The following is a 20,574-nucleotide window of genomic DNA, read 5'->3' as shown; positions in this document are numbered from 1 at the left end:
ATATTCTTCAAAGAACACTCTCAGACTTTTTGCCTTAAAAATCTCACCTCCTTACTTCCCTTAATTTAACACACTTCTAAGCTCTCTAATGCTACACTTCATGCCTAATGTTTTTCTATTTTTAACCTTCAAGTTTGGAAATGTTTTAACATGTAAATTTAGAGAGAATGGTAATCAATCCCTATGCCTATTACCCAAATTTGACATTTAATAACCCATGCCCAGGGACGCCTGGGTGGCTCAGTCAGTTAAGCATCTGCCTTCAGCTCAGGTCATGATCCCAGGGTCCTGGGATCGAGTCCCATGTCATCAGGCTCCCTGCTCAGCAGGGAATCTGCTTCTCCCTCTCCCTCTGCCCCCCTCCCCTGCTCATGCTCTCTTGCTCTTGCTCACTCTTTCAATCTTTCTCTCTCAAATAAATAAATAAAATCTTTAAAAAAAATAAATTAAAAAAATAACTCATGGCCAATCTTGTTTCGTCTATCACCCACCTACTCCTCACATCAATGAATTATTACAAACACAGCATTGCATGCATCTATAAACACGACCACAATGCCATTATCACACCTAAAAAAGTTAACAGTGATTCCTTAATATCAACATATGTCCAATCAGTGTTTAAATTTCCTCAACAGGCTGATACTTTTTTATATGAGGTTTATTTAACCAGAAGCCATATAAAGTTCACACATTGCAACTGTTTGTATGCCTGTCAAGTCTTCTTTGATATATAACTTCTTCCCTCTTGTCTCTTTTTTTTCTTAAGTTTCCCTTGCAACTTAGCTAAGAAATCATACCATTTGTCCTGCACCATTTCTAACAATCTTGATTTGGTTGTGTTATGGATTGAGAGGCCAGATCACCGGCGGCCTCAGGCACTGCCATGGGTTTGTGGATCTTACTTTGAATGCGATAGGAAATCACTAGATCCTGAGGGTAGGAATGATATGATCACTTTCTCCTGTTTTAGCTACAACCTCCTCTGCCATGGTCAGGATAATAATAGATGTAGACTACTGGGTATTTACCCCAAAGATACAAATGTAGGGATCCGAAGGGGTACGTGCACCCCAATGTTTATAGCAGCAATGTCCACAATAGCCAAACTGTGGAAAGAGCCAAGATGCCCATCGACAGATGAATGGATAAAGAAGAAGTGGTATATATACACAATAGAATATTATGCAGCCATCAAAAGGAATGAGATCTTGCCATTTGCAACGACGTGGATGGAACTGGAGGGTGTTATGCTGAGTGAAATAAGTCAATCAGAGAAAGACATGTATCATATGACCTCACTGATATGAGGAATTCTTAATCTCAGGAAACAAACCGAGGGTTGCTGGAGTGGTGGGGGGTGGGAGGGATGGGGTGGCTGGGTGATAGACATTGGGGAGGGTATGTGCTATGGAGAGTGCTGTGAATTGTGCAAGACTGTTGAATCACAGACCTGTACTTCTGAAACAAATAATGCAATATAAGTTAAAAAAAAAAGAAGAAATATAGCAGGAGGGGAAGATTGAAGGAGGGGAAATTGGAGGGGGAGACGAACCATGAGAGACGATGGACTCTGAAAAACAGACTGAGGGTTCTAGAGGGGAGGGGGGTGGGGGGATGGGTTAGCCTGGTGATGGGTATTAAAGAGGCACGTACTGAATGGAGCACTGGGTGTTATACGCAAACAATGAATCATGGAACACTACATCAAAAAAAAAAAAAAATTAGATGCAGAGTCATCTGGCAGATGCCACCAGAACAATCCAGACAAGAGGGGACAGTGGTTTTGAACCAGGGTAGGAGTCATGAAGCCAGAAGTCAAGAGGTCAAGAACCAGGCATGGTATGGAAGCAGAGCTAACAAGACATGTCAACAAGTTGGACATGTGCATAAGAAAGGACAGGTGTCAAAGATGACTTAGACTGTTTTTTTTGTTGTTTTTGGCCTGAGCAAATCTCACTAAGCAACCATTGACAAAGATGAGGAAAAAAACAGATTTTAGCCAGAGGGGTATACAGGTTTGGATTTGGACATGTAAAGTTTAGCATGTTTATTAAACAGATGGAAAGGTCAGACTAGCATTTGGACATGGAATTTATGCAGGTATAAATTGGCTGGCACAGCATATATATGGTAAAGCCAGAACACTGGATGATGTCAACACAGGATAAAGTATAGAGAAGAAAAATTAGCTCAGTGATGGAGTCCGGGGGATTCAGCATGTGCAGGTCAGGATGATAAAGAGAATCCACAAAGGAGACTGAGCAGAAATAGCAAATGAAGGAGAAGATAATCCAGTGTGGAGAAAGTGCGGCCCCTAAAGCCAAGTGAGGGAAAGTTCTTCTGTGGAGAATGTGATTGTCAGGGCTGACAAAGGTACCGGACTCATTAGGAAGCTCTTACTGGAGAGGTAATGAATACCAGGGGATATCACTAATGATGAAACTCAACACAATGCACACAAGCTGGCTATGGAATTTCTAATCTTGATGTTTCTGGAACTCTCTTTTCCCATTTAGAAATCCTAAGAACACCCCACTCTCCAAAGACCTTTGCAGTTAAGAGGAACCATGGACTGCTCTAGGTCTACAAAGTACATGTGGTCCCTTGCAAGGCCATACGCTTCTATTTGGCCACTTTCATTGGGACTTGGGTTTCTTTTGGGAATATGAATGGAAACTCTTTTCACACCCAACTGAACCTTAATTATTCCAACTGTCTGGATGAATTTAAATATGTGGTTTGTGACTCATAAAAAAGTCTGCCCAACCTCAGTCTGAATACAAATGAAGCCACCCTGGGTTTTGATAACTGGTCAACTTGTCCTTAGTACTCTGACCCCTACCATGTAAATCTGTGCAGAGCACACTTACTTCAGGCTTTTCAGGCAGCAGCCCTGCTGTTTTAGCACTTCACAGAGCAGCATGACCCCTAGATCATCCAGGTCATTACTACCCAGGCTCAGCTCCCGCAGGCTCTTATTGGAGGTCAGAAGTGTAGAAAGATCCCAGCAGCAGTGTGAGGTGAGGCCACAGCCATCTAATCTGCAAGAAAGAGGGTGATTTAAAGAAAATGCCCCCTTAACTATCCCCCAGTTCCCCCAGATCTCAGGCTGCAATGTTCCAAATGCACAAAAAGCACAGGAGTAATGAATTTAGAACAATTTTATGTGCCCATGGTTATTCTTCTCCCCTTTTCAGGTGAATGTATTTTTTTCCAGTCGGTTGGATTGTGCAGATCAAATTAGTAATAGTAGTTTGTGAATTTATTTTTCCCAAATTCTATGCCTCTCTCCAAATTTCCCTAAAACACAAGTGCCATATCACGCTATTCTTTTGTGGTGAAAGGAAATCCAGTATTTACATGTACACCACCAAGAAGTAGAAGTCCTCCAAGTCCCAGGATCCTGTAATAAGCCAAACCTTAGCAGAACACCACCACTTCTCAGATAAAAATCATCCCATTATCATTGCCCCCACCGTAGCCACCATGTATCTCCATCACTGTAATTAGCTAAGGGACTTACTCTAATATCTGAAGCTTGCAGTTGGGGTGCAAGAGGCCCTCACAGAGTAGCTTCACCCCCGTGTCTCCAAGAGCATTGCCCCGTAGGTAAAGGTGTGTGAGCTTCTGGTTAGTGCTGAGCACTGAGGACAGAGCTGGACAGCAACCTGATGTAAGGCCAGAATTCATCAACCTGGAGAAGGAACAAGGAAACGAGGCCTCCATGTTCAGCCTTTCTTGAACATTGCACAGCTATCTTAGCACAGGACTCTCATCTTATCTAAAAAGTGCACCCTACTCCCCCTGCTTCTGCTCTTTCTGGCTCTCTCTCTCTGACAAATAAATAAATAAATCTTCAAAAAATAAGAATAAAAAGTGCATCCTTGGGGTGGTTGGGTGGCTCAGTTGGTGAAATGTCTGCCTTCAGCTTAGGTTGTGGTCCCAGTGTCCTGTGATTGAGCCCCACGTCAGGCTCCCCAGGGGCTCAGTGAGGGGTCTGATTCTTCCCCACTCTGCCCCCTACCCCAAGCTGGTTCTCTCCCTCTCTCTCTCTCAAATAAATGAAGTCTTAAAAAAAAAGAAAAACCAGCTGCATGCTTCTCCTTCAAGGTAAGGAGCCAGCATCTTGGATACAATCTGAGGAGAGCATGACTCCTTGTCTCTGGACCCATAAGAGAGACAAATAATCATCAGAGCAGATGCTTTGTTGGGATCGGAGGAAGAGGCAGAGCAAAGCAAACTGATCCAGACTCCTCCCATATTCTTCTTCCTTCTTACACATATTCCCTCTGCCATGCATGTTGCTTTTTTTTTTTTAAGATTTTATTTATTTATTTGACAGAGAGAGATCCAGCGAGAGGGGGAACACAAGCAGGGGGAGTGGGAGAGGGAGAAGCAGGCTCCCCACGGAGCAGTGTCACTCGTGCTTCCTAACACCACATCTTCCAGAAATGCATCCCAGATTATCCTTCACTGATAATTCTGACAATGCTGCAAAGACTTGCCTTATTGGATTCTCACATTAACTGAGCAAGGTGGTAGTGCAGCTGTAACTATTATATATCTTTTGCAGGTTAGAAATCTGAGGTTTATCCAATCCCATGTTTCTCTTAAGGTCAAAGAGCAAGTGTTGAGGGGGGAGGGACCTGGACTTAAGCCTTAGAGGGCCATCTCTCCTCTGCGGCCCTTCTCTCCATATCACTCTTCCTTCTGCAATGGAAGGGGGCTCTCAGAGCATAGAGCTCTAGATTTGCATTACACTCAGTGGGACTAAGATGTTTGGTATCTGCACCTGGGTCAAGTTGAATATATTCTCTTACCAACAGAAGCCTGAGGGCTCTGGGGTAGAGAGTTGCATCCCTCTAGCACAGAAGCTCAGAGTGGGGTATACAGTACACAGAAAGCCACATACGCTAGGCCTTCAACAAAACCTTGACTTAACATCTCAGGCAATCACATGCCTTCCTGCCAGAATCCTAAACAATGACATGCTTTTAAGCTCCAATATGTCTTAGAATCAGGAAAAATAGAAACATAGAAAGTAGCACCAGCAGGTGATCAAAAGAAAACAGAAATACTTATCTACCTACTGGTTTCCATCTCACCAGTCAAGGATGAATCATAATAAAAAAATTGAATATGCAAGACAAAGAAGGGAATAAAACCCAAGATGGATGAGTAAAAAAAACAAGGCAAGGTTTCTAGTAAGAACTTTATTTCTAGCTGAGCATAATTTCAATAGATGGTCCTTAATTAATATGCAGAAGGTATTTGCAAGATTATTAGCTGTTATGAACCAATCGTTTGTGTTGTCGTAAAATCATATGTTGAAATCTTAACCCACACTGTGCTGGTAAGAGGTGCAGCCGTTAAGAGGTAATTAGGTCTTTAGGGTGGAGTCTTCATGATGGAATTAGTGCCCTGGTAAAACAGACTCCAAAGAGTTCCCTTGCCCTTATTGCGATGTGAGGACACAACAAGAAGGTGGCTGTTGGAAAGCCCAGAACCAGGTGATCTAAGGCACCTTGATCTTGGCCTTCCAGCCTCCAGAACTATGAGACATGTTTGTTGTTTGAGTCACCCAGACGATAGTATTTTTGTTGCAGCAGCCTGAGCAGACTAGATGAAGATGAAGAACAGCAAAGATGAAGACCATTCCAGAAGCCTCAAGATAGGCATCCAAAAGGAAAGGAAAAAAAAATATTTTGTAAGTTACAAAATGGCAAGCTTTGCCATCATTTCCTGAAAAGGACTAGAAGGGATTATGAACAGATGTTTCACTAGCAGTTAGGCATGAAATGGCAGTAGTTACAAGCACAAGGTGGTTTTGTTAGGAATAAGTCACATCTGAATTATCAAACTGTTAATTACCATTGAGATTGAGTGATGGGTGCAGGGAGTGCATAATGAAATGTTTAGGCAATCGAACAACCAAGTTCTACCAACCAATCCACTTGATTAGAGGGATGTAACCAACATCACACATCTTGGTCTCAACCAATCCATTCGACCCAGTTCTACATTCACTGAGCACAGATATCTTCCCATGTACTATATTGTTGAATTATTGTGGGTTGTTTTTTTTTTTTTAATTTATTTACCAATGATATACCTTATGTTATAAAAATGTGTCATAAAGAAAATTGAGGAAGAAGATTTAATTTTTGAGTGTTTACTATATGGTTGGCTGAAATAATGACTTAGAATAGGATTATCTCATAGAATTACTACAAAACCAAGATGTAGGTATCATTTTGTCCTTATTTTTAAATGGAAAAGCTGAGAATCAGGGAAATTACTTGAAAAATAAGAAGGAGCTTCCTAGATGGACTATGAGGGTGGGAGAGTATTTTGCATACCAGGCAAAAGGAAAGTGGTAAGCAAGGGAAGGAAGAGTAAAAGAGCTCACATTCTTAGGACAAAAAATTACTCAATATGACACAGAATGGAGTGAAGGGTGTTGCAGAAAATGACCTAGAGCTGATCAGGGACAGCATTGTGTACTATGCTAAGACACAGCAACTACACTCTGACTTCAAAGAACTTTTGAAGTTCTGTGTGTGTGTGTGTGTGTGTGTGTGTGTGTGTTTTAATTTGACAGACAGAGACAGCTAGAGAGGGAACACAAGCAGGGGGAGTGTGAGAGGGAGAAGCAGACTGCTGAGCAGGGAGCCCAATGCGGGGCTTGATCCAAGGACCCTGAGATCATGACCTGAGCCAAAGGCAGACTCTTAATCGACTGAGCCACCCAGGCACACCCTTTTGAAGTTTTTTGAGAAAAAGCTCACTATTCGAATCTGCATTTTAGAAAACTCCTCTGGTGTTTTGCAAAAGAAACAAGGGGGTAGAGGGAACTGAAAGTAAAGACAATCTAGGACTTTCCTCTGTTTACTGGCTAATCCTCCTCCTGGAAAGTCCCATTATCAACAAGATAGTAAAGAAAGGGCAAGAAGGGGACAAAGGATAAGGGTGGAGAGTAAGTTATAAGAATTAAAGAATTTTGCAAATGCGCATTCTGTGGCACTTATGTAATATGGAGGGGGGGGTGGAGTGCAAAATGCAACCAAAAATAGAGGTCTAAAGTTCAGGACATTTGGCCATACCTAACAAAATATAAAATGCCTAAAAGTGTTACTTCATTACTTACATTTATAGGTATCCATCTCAAAAGAAATATCCACACATAAATAAAGTTAGATATACAAAATATGTTTTTTCATAGTTACTTGTAATATTAAAAAAGGAGAAATTCATCCAAAGGTGTAGCATTCTGTGAGAACCTAAATAAATTACTGTAATGCATACTATGTAATATTATGCCCAAATCTGTAGATCTGTATATACCAGCATGGTAATAAATTCATGATAAATTTAAGAAGAAATCGTAGGACTCCAAAAAAATTGCTGGAACTAATACACAAATTTAGTGAAGTCACTATGTACAGAAGTCTGTTGCTTTTCTATATATCAATAATGAAGTAGCAGAAAAAGAAATCAAGGAATTGATTTCATTTATAATTGCACCAAAAGCAATAAGATACCTAGGAATAAACCTAACCAAAGAGGTAAAAAATCTGTACTCTGAAAACTATAGAACACTTACAAAAGAAACTGAAGAGGACACAAAGAAATGGGGAAAAAATTCCATGCTAGTGGATTGGAAGAACAAACATTGCTAAAATATCTATACTACCCAAAGCAATCTATACATTTAATTCAACCCCTATCAAAATAACACCAGCATTCTCCAGAGAGCTATAACAAACAATTCTAAAATTTGCACGGAGCCAGAAAAAACTCCGAATAGACAAAGCAATCCTGAGAAAGAAAAGCAAAGCTTGAAGCATCACAATTCTGGGCTTCAAGATATATTACAAAGCTGTAGTCATCAAGACAGTACAATACTCACACAAAAAAAGGTACATAGATCCATGGAACAGAAATGGACCCTCAACTCTATGGTCAACTAATCTTCAACAAACAGGAAAGGATATCCAATGGAAAAAAGACAGTCTCTTCAACAAATGGTGTTCAGAAAATTGGACAGCCACATGCAGAAGAATGAAACTGGACCATTCTCTTACACCACACACAAAGATAAACTCAAAATGGATGAAAGACCTAAAAGTGAGGCAGGGAACCACCAAAATCCTAGAAAGGAAATCAGGCAGCAACTTATTTGACCTCGGCCATAGCAACTTCTTATTAGACACATCTCCAGAGGCAGGGAAACAAAGGCAAAAATGAACTACTGGGATTTCATCAAGATAAAAATCTTCTGCAGAGTGAAGGAAACAATCTACAAAACTAAAAGACAACCTATGGAATAGGAGAAGATTTGTAAATAATATATCTGATAAAGAGTTAGTATCCAAAATCTGTTAAGAACTTATCAAACTCAACACCCTAAAAACAAATAACCCAGTTAAAAAATGGGCAGAAGACATGAATAGACATTTTTCCAAAGAAGACATCCAGTTGGCCAACAGACACATGAAAAGATGTTCAATATTACTCACCTTCAGGGAATTACAAATCAAAACCATGATGAGATACCACCTCACACCTGTCAGAATGGCTAAAAAACACAGGAATCAACAGATGTTGGCAAGGATGTGGAGAAAGGGGAGCCCTCTTATGCTGTTGGTAGGAATGCAAACTGGTGCAGCCACTCTGGAAAACAGTATGGAGGTTCCTCAAAAAGTTAAAAATAGAACTACCCTACAACCCAGCAATTGTACTTCTAGGCATTTACCCAAAGGATACAAAAATACAGATTGGGAGACACCTGGGTGGCTCAGTCAGTTAAGCGTCTGCCTTTGTGTCAGGTCGTGATCCCAGGACCCTGGAATCAAGTCCCACATTAGGCTCCTTGCTCAGTGGGGAGCCTGCTTCTCCCTCTGCCTGCCACTCTCCCTGCTTATGCTCTCTCTCTCTGACAAATAAATAAATTTAATTAAAAAAAAAAAAAGGAGGGCGCCTGGGTGGCTCAGTTGGTTAAGCGACTGCCTTCGGCTCAGGTCATGATCCTGGAGTCCCGGGATCGAGTCCCACATTGGGCTCCCTGCTCAGCAGGGAGTCTGCTTCTCCCTCTGACCCTCTTCCCTCTTGTGCTTTCTATCTCTCATTCTCTCTCTCTCTCAAATAAATAAATAAAATATTTTAAAAAAAGGAATGTTAGATGGAACTTCAGCACTATGATTGGGAGCCATTTAAAACAAAAACAAAAACAAAAAAACAGATTTGAAGGGGTACATGCACCCTGATGTTCATAGAAGCATTATCAACAATAGCAAAACTATGGAAAGAGCCCAAGTGTACATTAACTGATGAATGGATAAAGATGTGGTGTATATATACACAGTGGAATATTGTTCAGCCATCAAAAAGAATGAGATCTTGCCATTTGCAACGACGTGGATGAAGCTAGAATGTATTATGCTAAGTGAAATAAGTCAGTCAGAGAAAGACAAATACCATATGATTTCCCTTATATGTGGAATTTAAGAAACAAGACAAATGAGCAAAGAGAAAATAAAGAGAAAGAGACTAATCAAGAAACAGACTCTTAATTATAGAGAACACACTGATGGTGACCAGAGGGGAGGTGAGGGGTAGCTGAAATAGGTGATGGGGACTAAGGGTACACTTGTCACGATGAGCACTGGGTGTTGTGTGGAAGTGCTGAATCAGTATATTGGACACCTGACACTAATATAACATGGTATGTTAACTAACTGGGATTAAAATAAAAACCTAAAAAGAAAAACTATATAAAAAATAAAAATAAAAATTATGAAAAAAAGAACATAGTTGAACTAAACAACACCATCACTTAAGTGGATATAATCCATATCTATGGACTACATCATCAAACAGCAGAGAAATAAACATTCTTCTCAAATTCACCTGTACTACTCACCAAGACAGACTGCATTGTGGGTCATAAAATATATCTTAACAAGTTAAAAAAAAATAGAGGCACCTGAGTAGCTCAGTCAGTTAAACATCTGACTCTGGGTTTTTGGCTCAAGTCATGATCTCATGGGTCATGAGGTCAAGCCCTGCATCTGGCTCCATGTTCAGGGGGTAGTCTGCTTGGGGATTCTCTCCTTCTGCCCCCCCTCCACTCTCTCTCTCTCTCTCTCTCTCTCTCTCATTTGACAGAGACAGAGAGAGAGAGAGAGCACAAGTGGGCAGAGCAGTAGGCAGAGGGAGAGGGAGAAGCAGGCTCCCCACTGAGCAGAGAGCCTGATACAGGGCTCCATCCCAGGACCCCAGGATCATGACCTGAGCTGAAGGGAGACGCTTAAACAACAGAGCCACCCAGGCACCCCTAAAAAAAATAATAAGTTTAAAAAATAAAAATCAGATCACAATGGAATGAAACTAGAAATAAATAATATAAAGATAGCTGGAAGATTCCAAAATATGTGGAGATTAAACAGCATACTTCTAAATAAAACATGGGTCAGAGAAGAAATCTCAAAAGGGATTTAAAAATATTTTGAACTAAATCAAAATGGAAACACAACATATCAAGATTTGTGAGACGCAGCAAAAGCAGTGTTTAGGCGGAAATTTATAGCATGTATTAGAAAATAATATACTGGAAAATATTAGATATGAGAAAGGAATAAAGATCTAAAATCAATAATTAAGATTCCACCTTCGAAAACTAGAAAAAGAAGAGCAACTTAAGTCCAATGTAAGCAGAAGAAAATAATGATAAAATTAGAGCAGAAATCAATGAAAGTAAAAACAGCAAATTAAAAGAGTAAGTCAATGAATCCAAAAGCTGATTTACTGAAAAGGATAATAAAATTGACAAACCTCTAGCAAGGCTAGAAAAAAAAGAGGACACAAAGTACTGATATGAAAATAAAAGAAGGAAAATCTCTACAGATCCAAAGAATATTAAAAGGATAATAAAAGAATCCTATAAATAATCTATGCCCACAAAGTTAATAAGCTAGATAAAATGGACCAATGCTTGAAGAACACAGTCTGCCAAACTCACACAACAAGAAATAGACAATCTGAATAGGCTTTTATCTATTAGAGCAATTGAATCAATAATTAATAAACTTATACACAATACACACACACACTCACATAAGCACCAGACACACATTATTTCACTGGTGAATTCTAACAAATATTTAAAGAAGAAATTTTACCAATTATCTACATCTCTCTCACAAGAAAGAAGTAAAAGGAATACTTTCAAACTCATTTTATGAGGCCAACATTAACTTAATATCAAAACCAGACAAAGATATTACAAGAAAAGAAAATTACAAATACGTCTTATACTGTAGGTGCAAAAATCTCAACAAAATATTACCAAATTGAATCCAACAATGTTTAAAAAGAATTATACACCACAACTACATGGGATTTATCCCAGGTATGTAAGACCGAATCAACCTTTGAAAATCACTTAACATTTAAAAATAAATTAATATAACTCATCACATCAAAAGACTATAGAAGAGAAATCACATGATGATATCTTGAATCAGGAAGAGCATTTGACAAAATTCCAATACTCATTCATGATCAAAGTATTCAGCAAATTAGAAATAGGGGGGAACTTCCTCAATTTAACAAAGAATACCTACAAAAAAATCTTCTGCTAACAACATACATATTGGTGAGGAACTCAAAGCTTTCCCACTTAAATCCGGAAAAGACAAGGATGTCCCCTATCCTTTAATTTATCATACTGGAAGTCCTAGCTAATGCAGTAAGACAACAAAAGGGAAAACAATAAAAAGTATACAGATTAGAAAGGAATAAATAAAGTTGTTTGGAAATGGCATGATCTTTTACATAGAAAATCTGAAAGAATTTACTAAAAAACTTTTAGAATGAAAAGTGATGAGAGGAAGATTGCAGGATATATGAGGTTAAGATGCAAAAATTAATCACTTGCCTATATATTAACAATGAGAAGTAGAATTTGAAACAAAACACAATACTATTTATATCAGCACCCCAAAAAGACAAAATACTGGGTACCTAACAAAATACGTAAAAGATCCATATAAAAAAAAAAAAACTACAAAATTCTGATGAAAGAAATCAAAGAAAAACCAAACACATGGACAGACAGTCCATGTTCATGGTTCATGGTTGAACATGGACTGTCTGCCCAATTTTATCTATAGATTTAATGCGATTTCAACAAAATCCCAGCAAGTGTTTTTAAGATATAAATTGATTCTGAAGTCTATATGGACAGGCAAAATACCCAGAATAATCTACACAATATTGAAGGAAAAGAACAATTTCGGAGCACTGACATTACTGAACTCCAAGAGTTGCTATAAAGCAACAATAATGAGGACAGTGTGGAACTGGCAAAGTAACAGACAAACTGATCAACAGAACAGAATAAAAAGCTCAGGAATAGACCCACATAATAGACCCCCCAGAAGACATGATCTTTGACAAAGGAGCAAGGACAATAGAATGGACCAAAGTTAATCTTTTCAACAAATGGTGCTGGAACAACTAGACAACCACATGCAAAAAAAAAAAAAAAAAAAAAATGATTCAACACTGATCTTAATGCACTTCACATCTAATAATATTTTTTAATTAACTCAAAACAGATCTAAATGTAAAACACAAAATTATAAAACGCCTAGAAGATAACGTGAGAGGAAACCTAGATCATCTGGTGCTTGACAATGACTTTTTAGATACAATCCCAAAGGCATGATGCAGGAAAAACACACAATTTGTAAGTTGGACTTTATTAAAGTTAAAATTATCTTCTCTAAGATACTGTCAAGAGAATAAAAAGACAAGCCATACTGAAAATATTTCCAAAGACATATCTGATAAAGGACTGCTATTCAGAATATACAAAGAACCCTTAACACCCAATAAGAAAATAAACAAACTGATTTAAAAACGGGCCAAAGACCTTAACAGACACCTTACCAAAGAATACACACAGATGACTAATAAGTTTATGAAAAGACACTCTACATCATAAGTCATCAAAGAAATGCAAATTAAAAACAAAATATGACTACATGCACATCATAATTGCCACAATGGAAAACTGACAATGCCAAATGCTGGTGAGGATATGAAGCAACACTAGTGCTCATTCATGGCGTTGGGGATGCAGAATGGTCTACACCCTCTTCAGAAAGCACGTTTGAGGTTTCTTGCAAAACTAAACATCCTTTAATTACATGATGCAGCAATATCTCTCCTTGATATTTACCCTAAGGAGCTGAAAACTTTTTTCCATGCAAAAACCTTCACACAGATGTGTATGCCACCTTATTCATAAATATCAAAACTTGAAAACAAGAGGTTCAGTAAGATGATGGAGTGGGAGAAATTCAGAAATGGCTGCCGAGTAGGAGGACCCTAGGCTCATTTCTTCCCATGAACACAATTAGATAACTATCAAATCATCGTAAATACCCCAGAAACTGACCTGAAGACTGACAGAGCACACTGTACAACTAAAGGGACATAGGAGACCACACTGAAGAAGATGGGAAGGTCGGAGACATGGTTTGGGGGAGAAATGGATCATGGGTGCCTGGTGGGGAGGGAGCCATGGTTACAGAGAAGGGTCAGAGAGAGAGGAGCACATAGGGGAAAGTACCAGGAGAACGATTCCCCAAAGGCACTGGCTGGGAAAATGAGAGGGGCTGAATTTGTCAGCAGGCTTGGCTGGAATACAGACTGGAGGGTGCTACTCTACTCCTGGAGAGAATATAAGCAAACAACATAGGAGTAGATGTCATTGAAACAGTGATCTGAAAATGCCTGGGGCACACAGTGGGGCAATTATTCCCTCTTCTGGGAGCACTTTCCTGAAGGCAACATTCTAGGAGATGCGTCTCCAGGAAAAAAGGAGATGGCTAGTGACATTTCCCTCCTCCATCAATCAGCATAAACACAGAACCACCTGCAGAAAGCAAGGCAGCACCCACAATGGCTGCCTAACCTGCTTACACCAAGACCCACACCCCTGTGCTCTGGAGTGACTGCCCTTCTCAGTAAAGCTTGCCTCACTGTCAGCATGGTGGGCCCCTCCCCCCAGAAGACCACACATAGCCCTGCCACATCTCCTGACCAGAGAGTTCTGCAGGGCCCCTTGATCTCATGGAAGTGCTGTCAGGTCTCATTTCACAAGTAGACCAGAACAAACCACGTTAAAACTCGCCACATGCAAGTCAGAGACCAAACACTGCCCACAGCAGGTAAGCAGTGCTTCTTCAGATGACTGGCCTGAAGGGTGGAGAAGCCAGAACACAACAGCACCATGCACATGGCACACACCAGAGACACTGAAGCACCGGGCCCTGGACACTACATGACTTCTTCATAAAGCCATTACTCCCAGGAGCAGAAAACATAATAGGCTTATCTAACACAGAGAAGAAGGCAGAGTCTTAGACAAATTGCCAAGATGGAAGAATTTATCCCAAATGAAAGAACAAGAGAAGGAATGGCCAGAGATCTAATTGAAACAGATATAAATAACATGTGTGGTGGAGAATTTAAAGCAACAATCACAACGATACTGAGTGGGCTTGAGAAAAGAAGACATCAGTAAGACCCTTACCACAGAAATAAAAGTTTAAAAGAATCCATCAGAGATGAAGAACACAATAAACGAGACTGGAAACAGACTTGATGCAATGAACAGCAGGCTGGAAGAAGTAGAGAAAGGAATTCATAGCATATAAGACAAGATAATGGAAAATAATGAAGCCAAACAAAAGAGAGAAAGAATTTTGGAACATGAGAATAGACTTAGTTAACTCAGTGGCTGTCATCAATTATAATAACATTTGTATTATAAGAGTCTTAGAAGAAGAAGAGAGAGAAAAGGGGGCAGAAAACTAACTTAAGAAAATTATAGCTGAAAACTTCCCTAATCTGGGGAAGAAATCCAGATCCAGCAGGCACAGAAAACTCCCATCAAAATCAACAAAAGCAAGCCAACACCAAGTTGACAAGCCAGAAGACAGTGGCATGATATATTCAACGTGATAAATGGGAAAAATCTGCAACCAAGAATATTCTATCCAGCAAGACTATCATTCAGGATAGAAGGAGAGATAGAATTTTCCAGAAAAACAAAACCAAAAGAGTTTGTGATTACTAAACCAGCCCTGCAAGAAATATTAAAAGGGATTTTTTGAGGGCAAAGGAGAAACCAAAAGTGGCAAAAACAAGAAAGACTCAGAGAAAAATCTCAAGAAACAATGACAAAATCAATAATAAAATGGCAATATATACATATTTATCAATAATTACATAGAATGTAAATGGATTAAATGCTCCAATCAAAACACAAAGGGGTCAGAATGGATTAAAAAAACAAGATCCATCTATGTGCTGCCTACAAGAGACATATTTTTTTTCAAGTTTTTCTTATTTCCATTTTATCTTTTATTATTTAAATTCAAGTTAGTTAACATATAGTGTAGTATTGGTTTCAGGAGTAGAATTTAGTGATTCAACACTTACATATATCACCCAGTATTCATCCCACCAAGTGCTCTCCTTAATGCCCATCACCCATTTAGTCCATCCCCCCCCCACCCACCACACCTCCCGCAACCCTTAATTTGTTCTACAGTACAAAGATTCATTTTAGACCTAAAGACACCTGATGATTGAAAGTGAGGGGGTGGAGAAACATTTATCATTATCAGCAATATTTATATCGGACACCTGGATTTTAAAACAGACTGTAACAAGAGAAAAGAAGGGCACTATATCATAATAAAGGGGACAATCCATCACGAAAATCTAACAATTATAAACATTATGCACCTAACATGGGAGCACCTAGATATATAAAACATTTTATAACGAACATAAAGGAACTAATTGCTAATAATACAATAATAGTAGGGGACTTTAACACCCCACTCACAGCAATGGGCAAATCATCTAAGCAGAAAATCAACAAGGAAACAATGGCTTTGAATGGCACACTGGACCAGATGAACTTCACAGATATATTCAGACATTGCATCCTTAAACAGCACAATACACATGCTTTTCAAATGCAAATGAGATATCTCCAGAATAGATCACATATTAGGTCACGTATCAGGCATCAAAAAATACAAAAAGATTGGTGGTATGGAGTAACAAAAGACCCTGAATAACCAAAGCAACCTTGAAAAAGAAAAGCAAAACTGGAGGCATCACAATTCTGGACTTCGAGTTATATTACAAAGCTGTGACCAAAACAGCACGGTACTGGCACATAAACAGACACATAGATCAATGGAACAGAATAGAAAACCCAGAAATGAACCTACAACTCTATGGTCAACTAATCTTCAACAAAGCAGTAAAGAATATCCATTGGAAAAAAGTCTCTTCAACAAATGGTGTTGGGAAAAGTACACAACATCATGCAGAAAAATGGAACTGGACCACTTTATTATACCATACACAAAAATAAATTCAAAATGGATAAAAGACTTAAATGTGAGACCTGAAACCATAAAAAATCCTAGAAGAAAACACTGGCAATAACCTCTTTGGTCAGCCATAGCAACTTCTTTCCAGATATGTCTCCTGAGGCAAGGGAAACAAAAGCAAAAATAAACTATTGGGACTTCATCAAGATAAAAAGCTTCTGCACAGCAAAGGAAACAATCATGAAAACTAAAAGGCAACCTATGGAATAGGAGAAGATATTTGCAAATAACATATCTGATAAAGGGTTAGTATCCAAAATCTATAAAGAACTTCTCAAACTCAACACCCCAAAAACAAATAATCCACTTTAAAAATGGGCAGAAGACATGAATTAATGTTTTTCCTAAGAAGACACAGATGGCCAGTAGACATGTGAATAGATGTTCAACATCACTCGGCATCAGGGAAATACAAATCAAAACTACAATGAGATACCACCTCACACCTGTCAGAATGGTTAAAATCAACACAAGAAACAACAGGTGTTGGTGAGGATGTGGAGAAAGGGGAACCCTCTTAAGCTTTTGGTGGGAATGCAAACTGGTACAGCCACTTTACAAAATAGTATGGAGGTTCCCCAAAAAGTTAAAAATAGAACTACCTTATGATCCAGCAATTGCACTACTAGGTATTTACCCAAAGGATACAAAAATACTAATTCAAAGGGACAAAAGCATCCTGATGTTTATAGCAACATTATCTACAATACCCAAATGATGGAAATAGCCCAAATGTCCATTGACTGATGTATGGCTAAACGAGATGTGGTATAGATATACAATTGAATATTATTCAACCATAAAAAAGAATGAAATGTTGCCATTTGCAATGACATGGATGGAGCTAAAGAGTATTGTGCTAAGTGAAATAAGTCAGTCAGAGAAAGGCAAATACCATATAGCTTCACTCATGTGTAGGGTTTTTTTTAATTAAAGATTTTATTTATTTATTTGTCAGAGAAAGAGAGAGAGAGCACAAGCAGGGGGAGCTGCAGGCAGAGGGAGAAGCAGGCTCCCTGCTGAGCAAGGAGCCCAATGTGGGACTCAATCCCAGGACCTTGGGATCATGACCTGAACTGAAGGCAGATGCTTAACCAACTGAGCCACCCAGGCATCCCTCATGTGCGGAATTTAAGAAACAAAACAAATGAGCAAAGGAAAAAAAGAGAGAGAGAAACAAACCAAGAAACAGACTTTTAACTATAGAGAAACACTGAAGGTTACCAGAAGGGAGATGGGTGAGGAGATGAGGTAAATGGGTGATGGGCATTAAGGACTGCATTTGTTGTGATGAGCAATGACTGTTGTATGGAAGTGCTGAATCACTATATTGTACACCTGAAACTAATATTACACTGTATGTTAACTAAATGGAATTTAAATGAAAACTTTAAAAAAAAGATGATGGTGTAAGAGGATCCTGAGTTCATCTTGTACCATGGACACAGCAACAGATACATCTATACAACTAAAACTCTGAAAATAATTGGAAAAGTGGTGGAAAAGACATTCCACAGAGAGGAGGCCACATGGAAACAGATAACAGGCATGGAGGCACAGTTCAGAATCAAAAGCCTGGCAAGTCTAACCACAAATGAAAGGGACACCACAAGCATGGGGGACTCAAACTGGGAAGACAAGTAACCGTAACATCTGGCTTTGAAAGTCAGTGGAGCTTAACCCTGGGCACTTTAAAAATCAGCAGACTCAACTTTAGGAGAGCCAGAGGACAACGGAAAATTTAATCCTTGCCCTAAAATAACCAGCACTATAGAGGTACCTGGCTGGCTCAGAAGAGTGTGTGATTCTTGATAGGTTTGTGAGTTTGAGCCCCATGTCGGGTGTAGAAATTAATTTAAAAATTTTTTTAATATTTTTAAAGATTTTATTTATTTATTTATTTATTTATTTATTTATTTGAGAGAGACAGAGAGAGCACTGGCGGGAGAAGGGGCAGAGGGAGAGGGAAAGAACCCCAAGCCGACTCCCTGCTGAGCAGGAAGCCCAATGCGGGGTTCATGAGATCATGACATGAGCAGAAATCAAGAGTCAGGACACTTACCAGACTGAGCCATCCAGGTGCCCCAACTTAAAAATATTTTTTTTTAATAGCCAGCATAAAAGACAATTTAGCCCAAAACCCCCTACAGCACAGAAGCAGAAGTCGAAAAGTGTCTGCTGGATGGGGGGAGCCTGGGTGGTTCACTAGGTTTTTGGCTCAGGTCATGGTCTCAAGGTTGTGAGATTGAGATCCGTGTTGGGCTCCACACTCAGTGGGGAGTCTGCTTGAGATTCTCTGCCTCTCCCTCTGCCCCTCCCCCTCTTTAAAATAAATAAATAAATAGCTCTTTTTTAAAAAGTGCCTGGGGTATACATGAAAGAGATTTTTTACTTATCTAAGATCATGTGCTGGAGGGGCAGTGGTCTTCAGAAGATTTCTCTGAGAGTAAGAGTGTTAGCGGGCACCATTTCTCTGGAAACTAGCCGGAGCCAGCACTAACATTCTCCACCTATCTTGCTAACACTGCATGCCCTGCTGTGTTCCCCTACAGACCCACGACATCCAAATCACCCCCCTCAGCAAGTGTCCATCCAAAGCAGCTGCCCCACCACAACCAGCAAGCAGCCCCAGCAGGGACCTGCACCACTCTGAGGTGACTCTTGCCCTGGGGAGATAGGGAAATAACCCCACACACCAGTGTAGCCAGTTCCAGCAGCTAAGCCTATCAGCTGGCTGCACAGGAAGAATGTCCTGCCTTTCCATGCACCCACATCTGTGGCAGAGAGGCTAAGTCCAGAAAACTAACCTGATTGTTGACCCCACCTACCTATGAGCCTGCAGCAGCCTCAGAAGGTCCCTCAACAGAGCAGGAACCGAACCCTATCCACTGCACCCACAACAGGCACAAGAAGGTGTATGCAGCCCACATAGAAGAACACACACCTGGAATGCCTGGTTCTGTTCACCAGGGGCACTGCATCATAGGGAATCACAGGATCTTTCCTACACAAGGTCACTACTTTCAAGACCAGGAGATGTAGCCGACCTCCTTAATACAGAGAAACCAACACAGAGAGTCAGACAAAATGAGGAGAAAAAGGAATATGCCCCACATGAAAAAATAAGACAGATTTATAGCAAAAGAGATAAATAAAACACAAGTAAGCAATATGCCTGATAAAGAATTCAAAGTAACAGTCATAAAGATACTCACAGGACTTGAGAAAAGAGTGGATGAACTTGGTGAGAAACTCAACAAAAAGATAGAAAATATAAAAAAGAACAAGCCAGAGATAAAGAATTCAACAGCTGAAATAAAGAATACAGCAGAGGGAATCAACAGCAGATTTAAGGATGCAGAGGAATGGATCAACAATCTGGAAGACAAGGTAATGGAAAGCAACAAAGCTGAACAGTAAGAAGAAAAAAGAAAAAGAAAAAATTGCAATAGGTGAAAGGAACTCAGCAACATCTTCAAGCATAACGTTCACATTCTAGGGATCCCAGAAGAAGAACAAGAACATAGGTGAAGAAATAAGAGCTGAAAAATTCTCTAATCTGGGGAAGGAAACAGACATCCAGGTCCAGGAAGCACAGAGAGTTCCTAACAAGATGAACCTAAAGACATTCACACAAGTACTCATAACAATTTAAATGACAAAAAAGTAATGATAAAGAAAATTTTTAAAATTTTCAGCAAAAGGATTTCAGGCCAGAAGATAGTGACATGATTTATCTAAAATGCTGGAAGGAAACACTCCACAATCAAGATTATTCTACCTGGCAAGATTATCATTCAGAATAGAAAGAGAGACACTATTTCCCAGATGAACAAAAGTTAAAGGAGGTCATCACCACTATACCAACCTTACAAGAAATGTTAAAGGGGTTGCTTTCAGTAGAAAGAAAAAGCCATAACTAGAAGTAAGAAAAGTATAAAAGAAAAAAATTTCGCAGATAAAAGCAAACATTCAGTAAAGGTAGTAGACTAATCACTTATAAGTCAGTATGAAGGTTAAAGCATGAAAGCAGTAAAATCAATTACTAAAAATGATACAAATATCAGTCAAGAGTTACACAAAC

The 20,574-nt window shown here is 39.4% G+C and overlaps 1 protein-coding gene across 7 annotated transcripts in view; it reads right to left on the bottom strand.

Moving 5' to 3' along the window:
• NLRP3 (NLR family pyrin domain containing 3) overlaps positions 1-20,574 on the bottom strand; it is a 51,324-nt gene that overhangs the window by 11,042 nt on the left and 19,708 nt on the right. For all 7 annotated transcript variants that reach the window (XM_027624373.2, XM_027624375.2, XM_027624372.2 and 4 more), the window contains 2 exons: positions 3,527-3,697; positions 2,874-3,044 (listed from right to left, as the gene is read on the bottom strand). In XM_027624373.2, the coding sequence (XP_027480174.2) occupies positions 2,874-3,044; positions 3,527-3,697 (342 nt within the window). The remainder of the gene's footprint in view (positions 1-2,873; positions 3,045-3,526; positions 3,698-20,574) is intronic.

Source organism: Zalophus californianus, chromosome 5 (genome assembly GCF_009762305.2).
Source record: "Zalophus californianus isolate mZalCal1 chromosome 5, mZalCal1.pri.v2, whole genome shotgun sequence".
NCBI classification, from domain to species: domain Eukaryota; kingdom Metazoa; phylum Chordata; class Mammalia; order Carnivora; family Otariidae; genus Zalophus; species Zalophus californianus.
The sequence above is the reverse complement of the archived record's forward strand: the minus strand, read 5'-3'. Positions and strand labels throughout refer to the sequence as shown.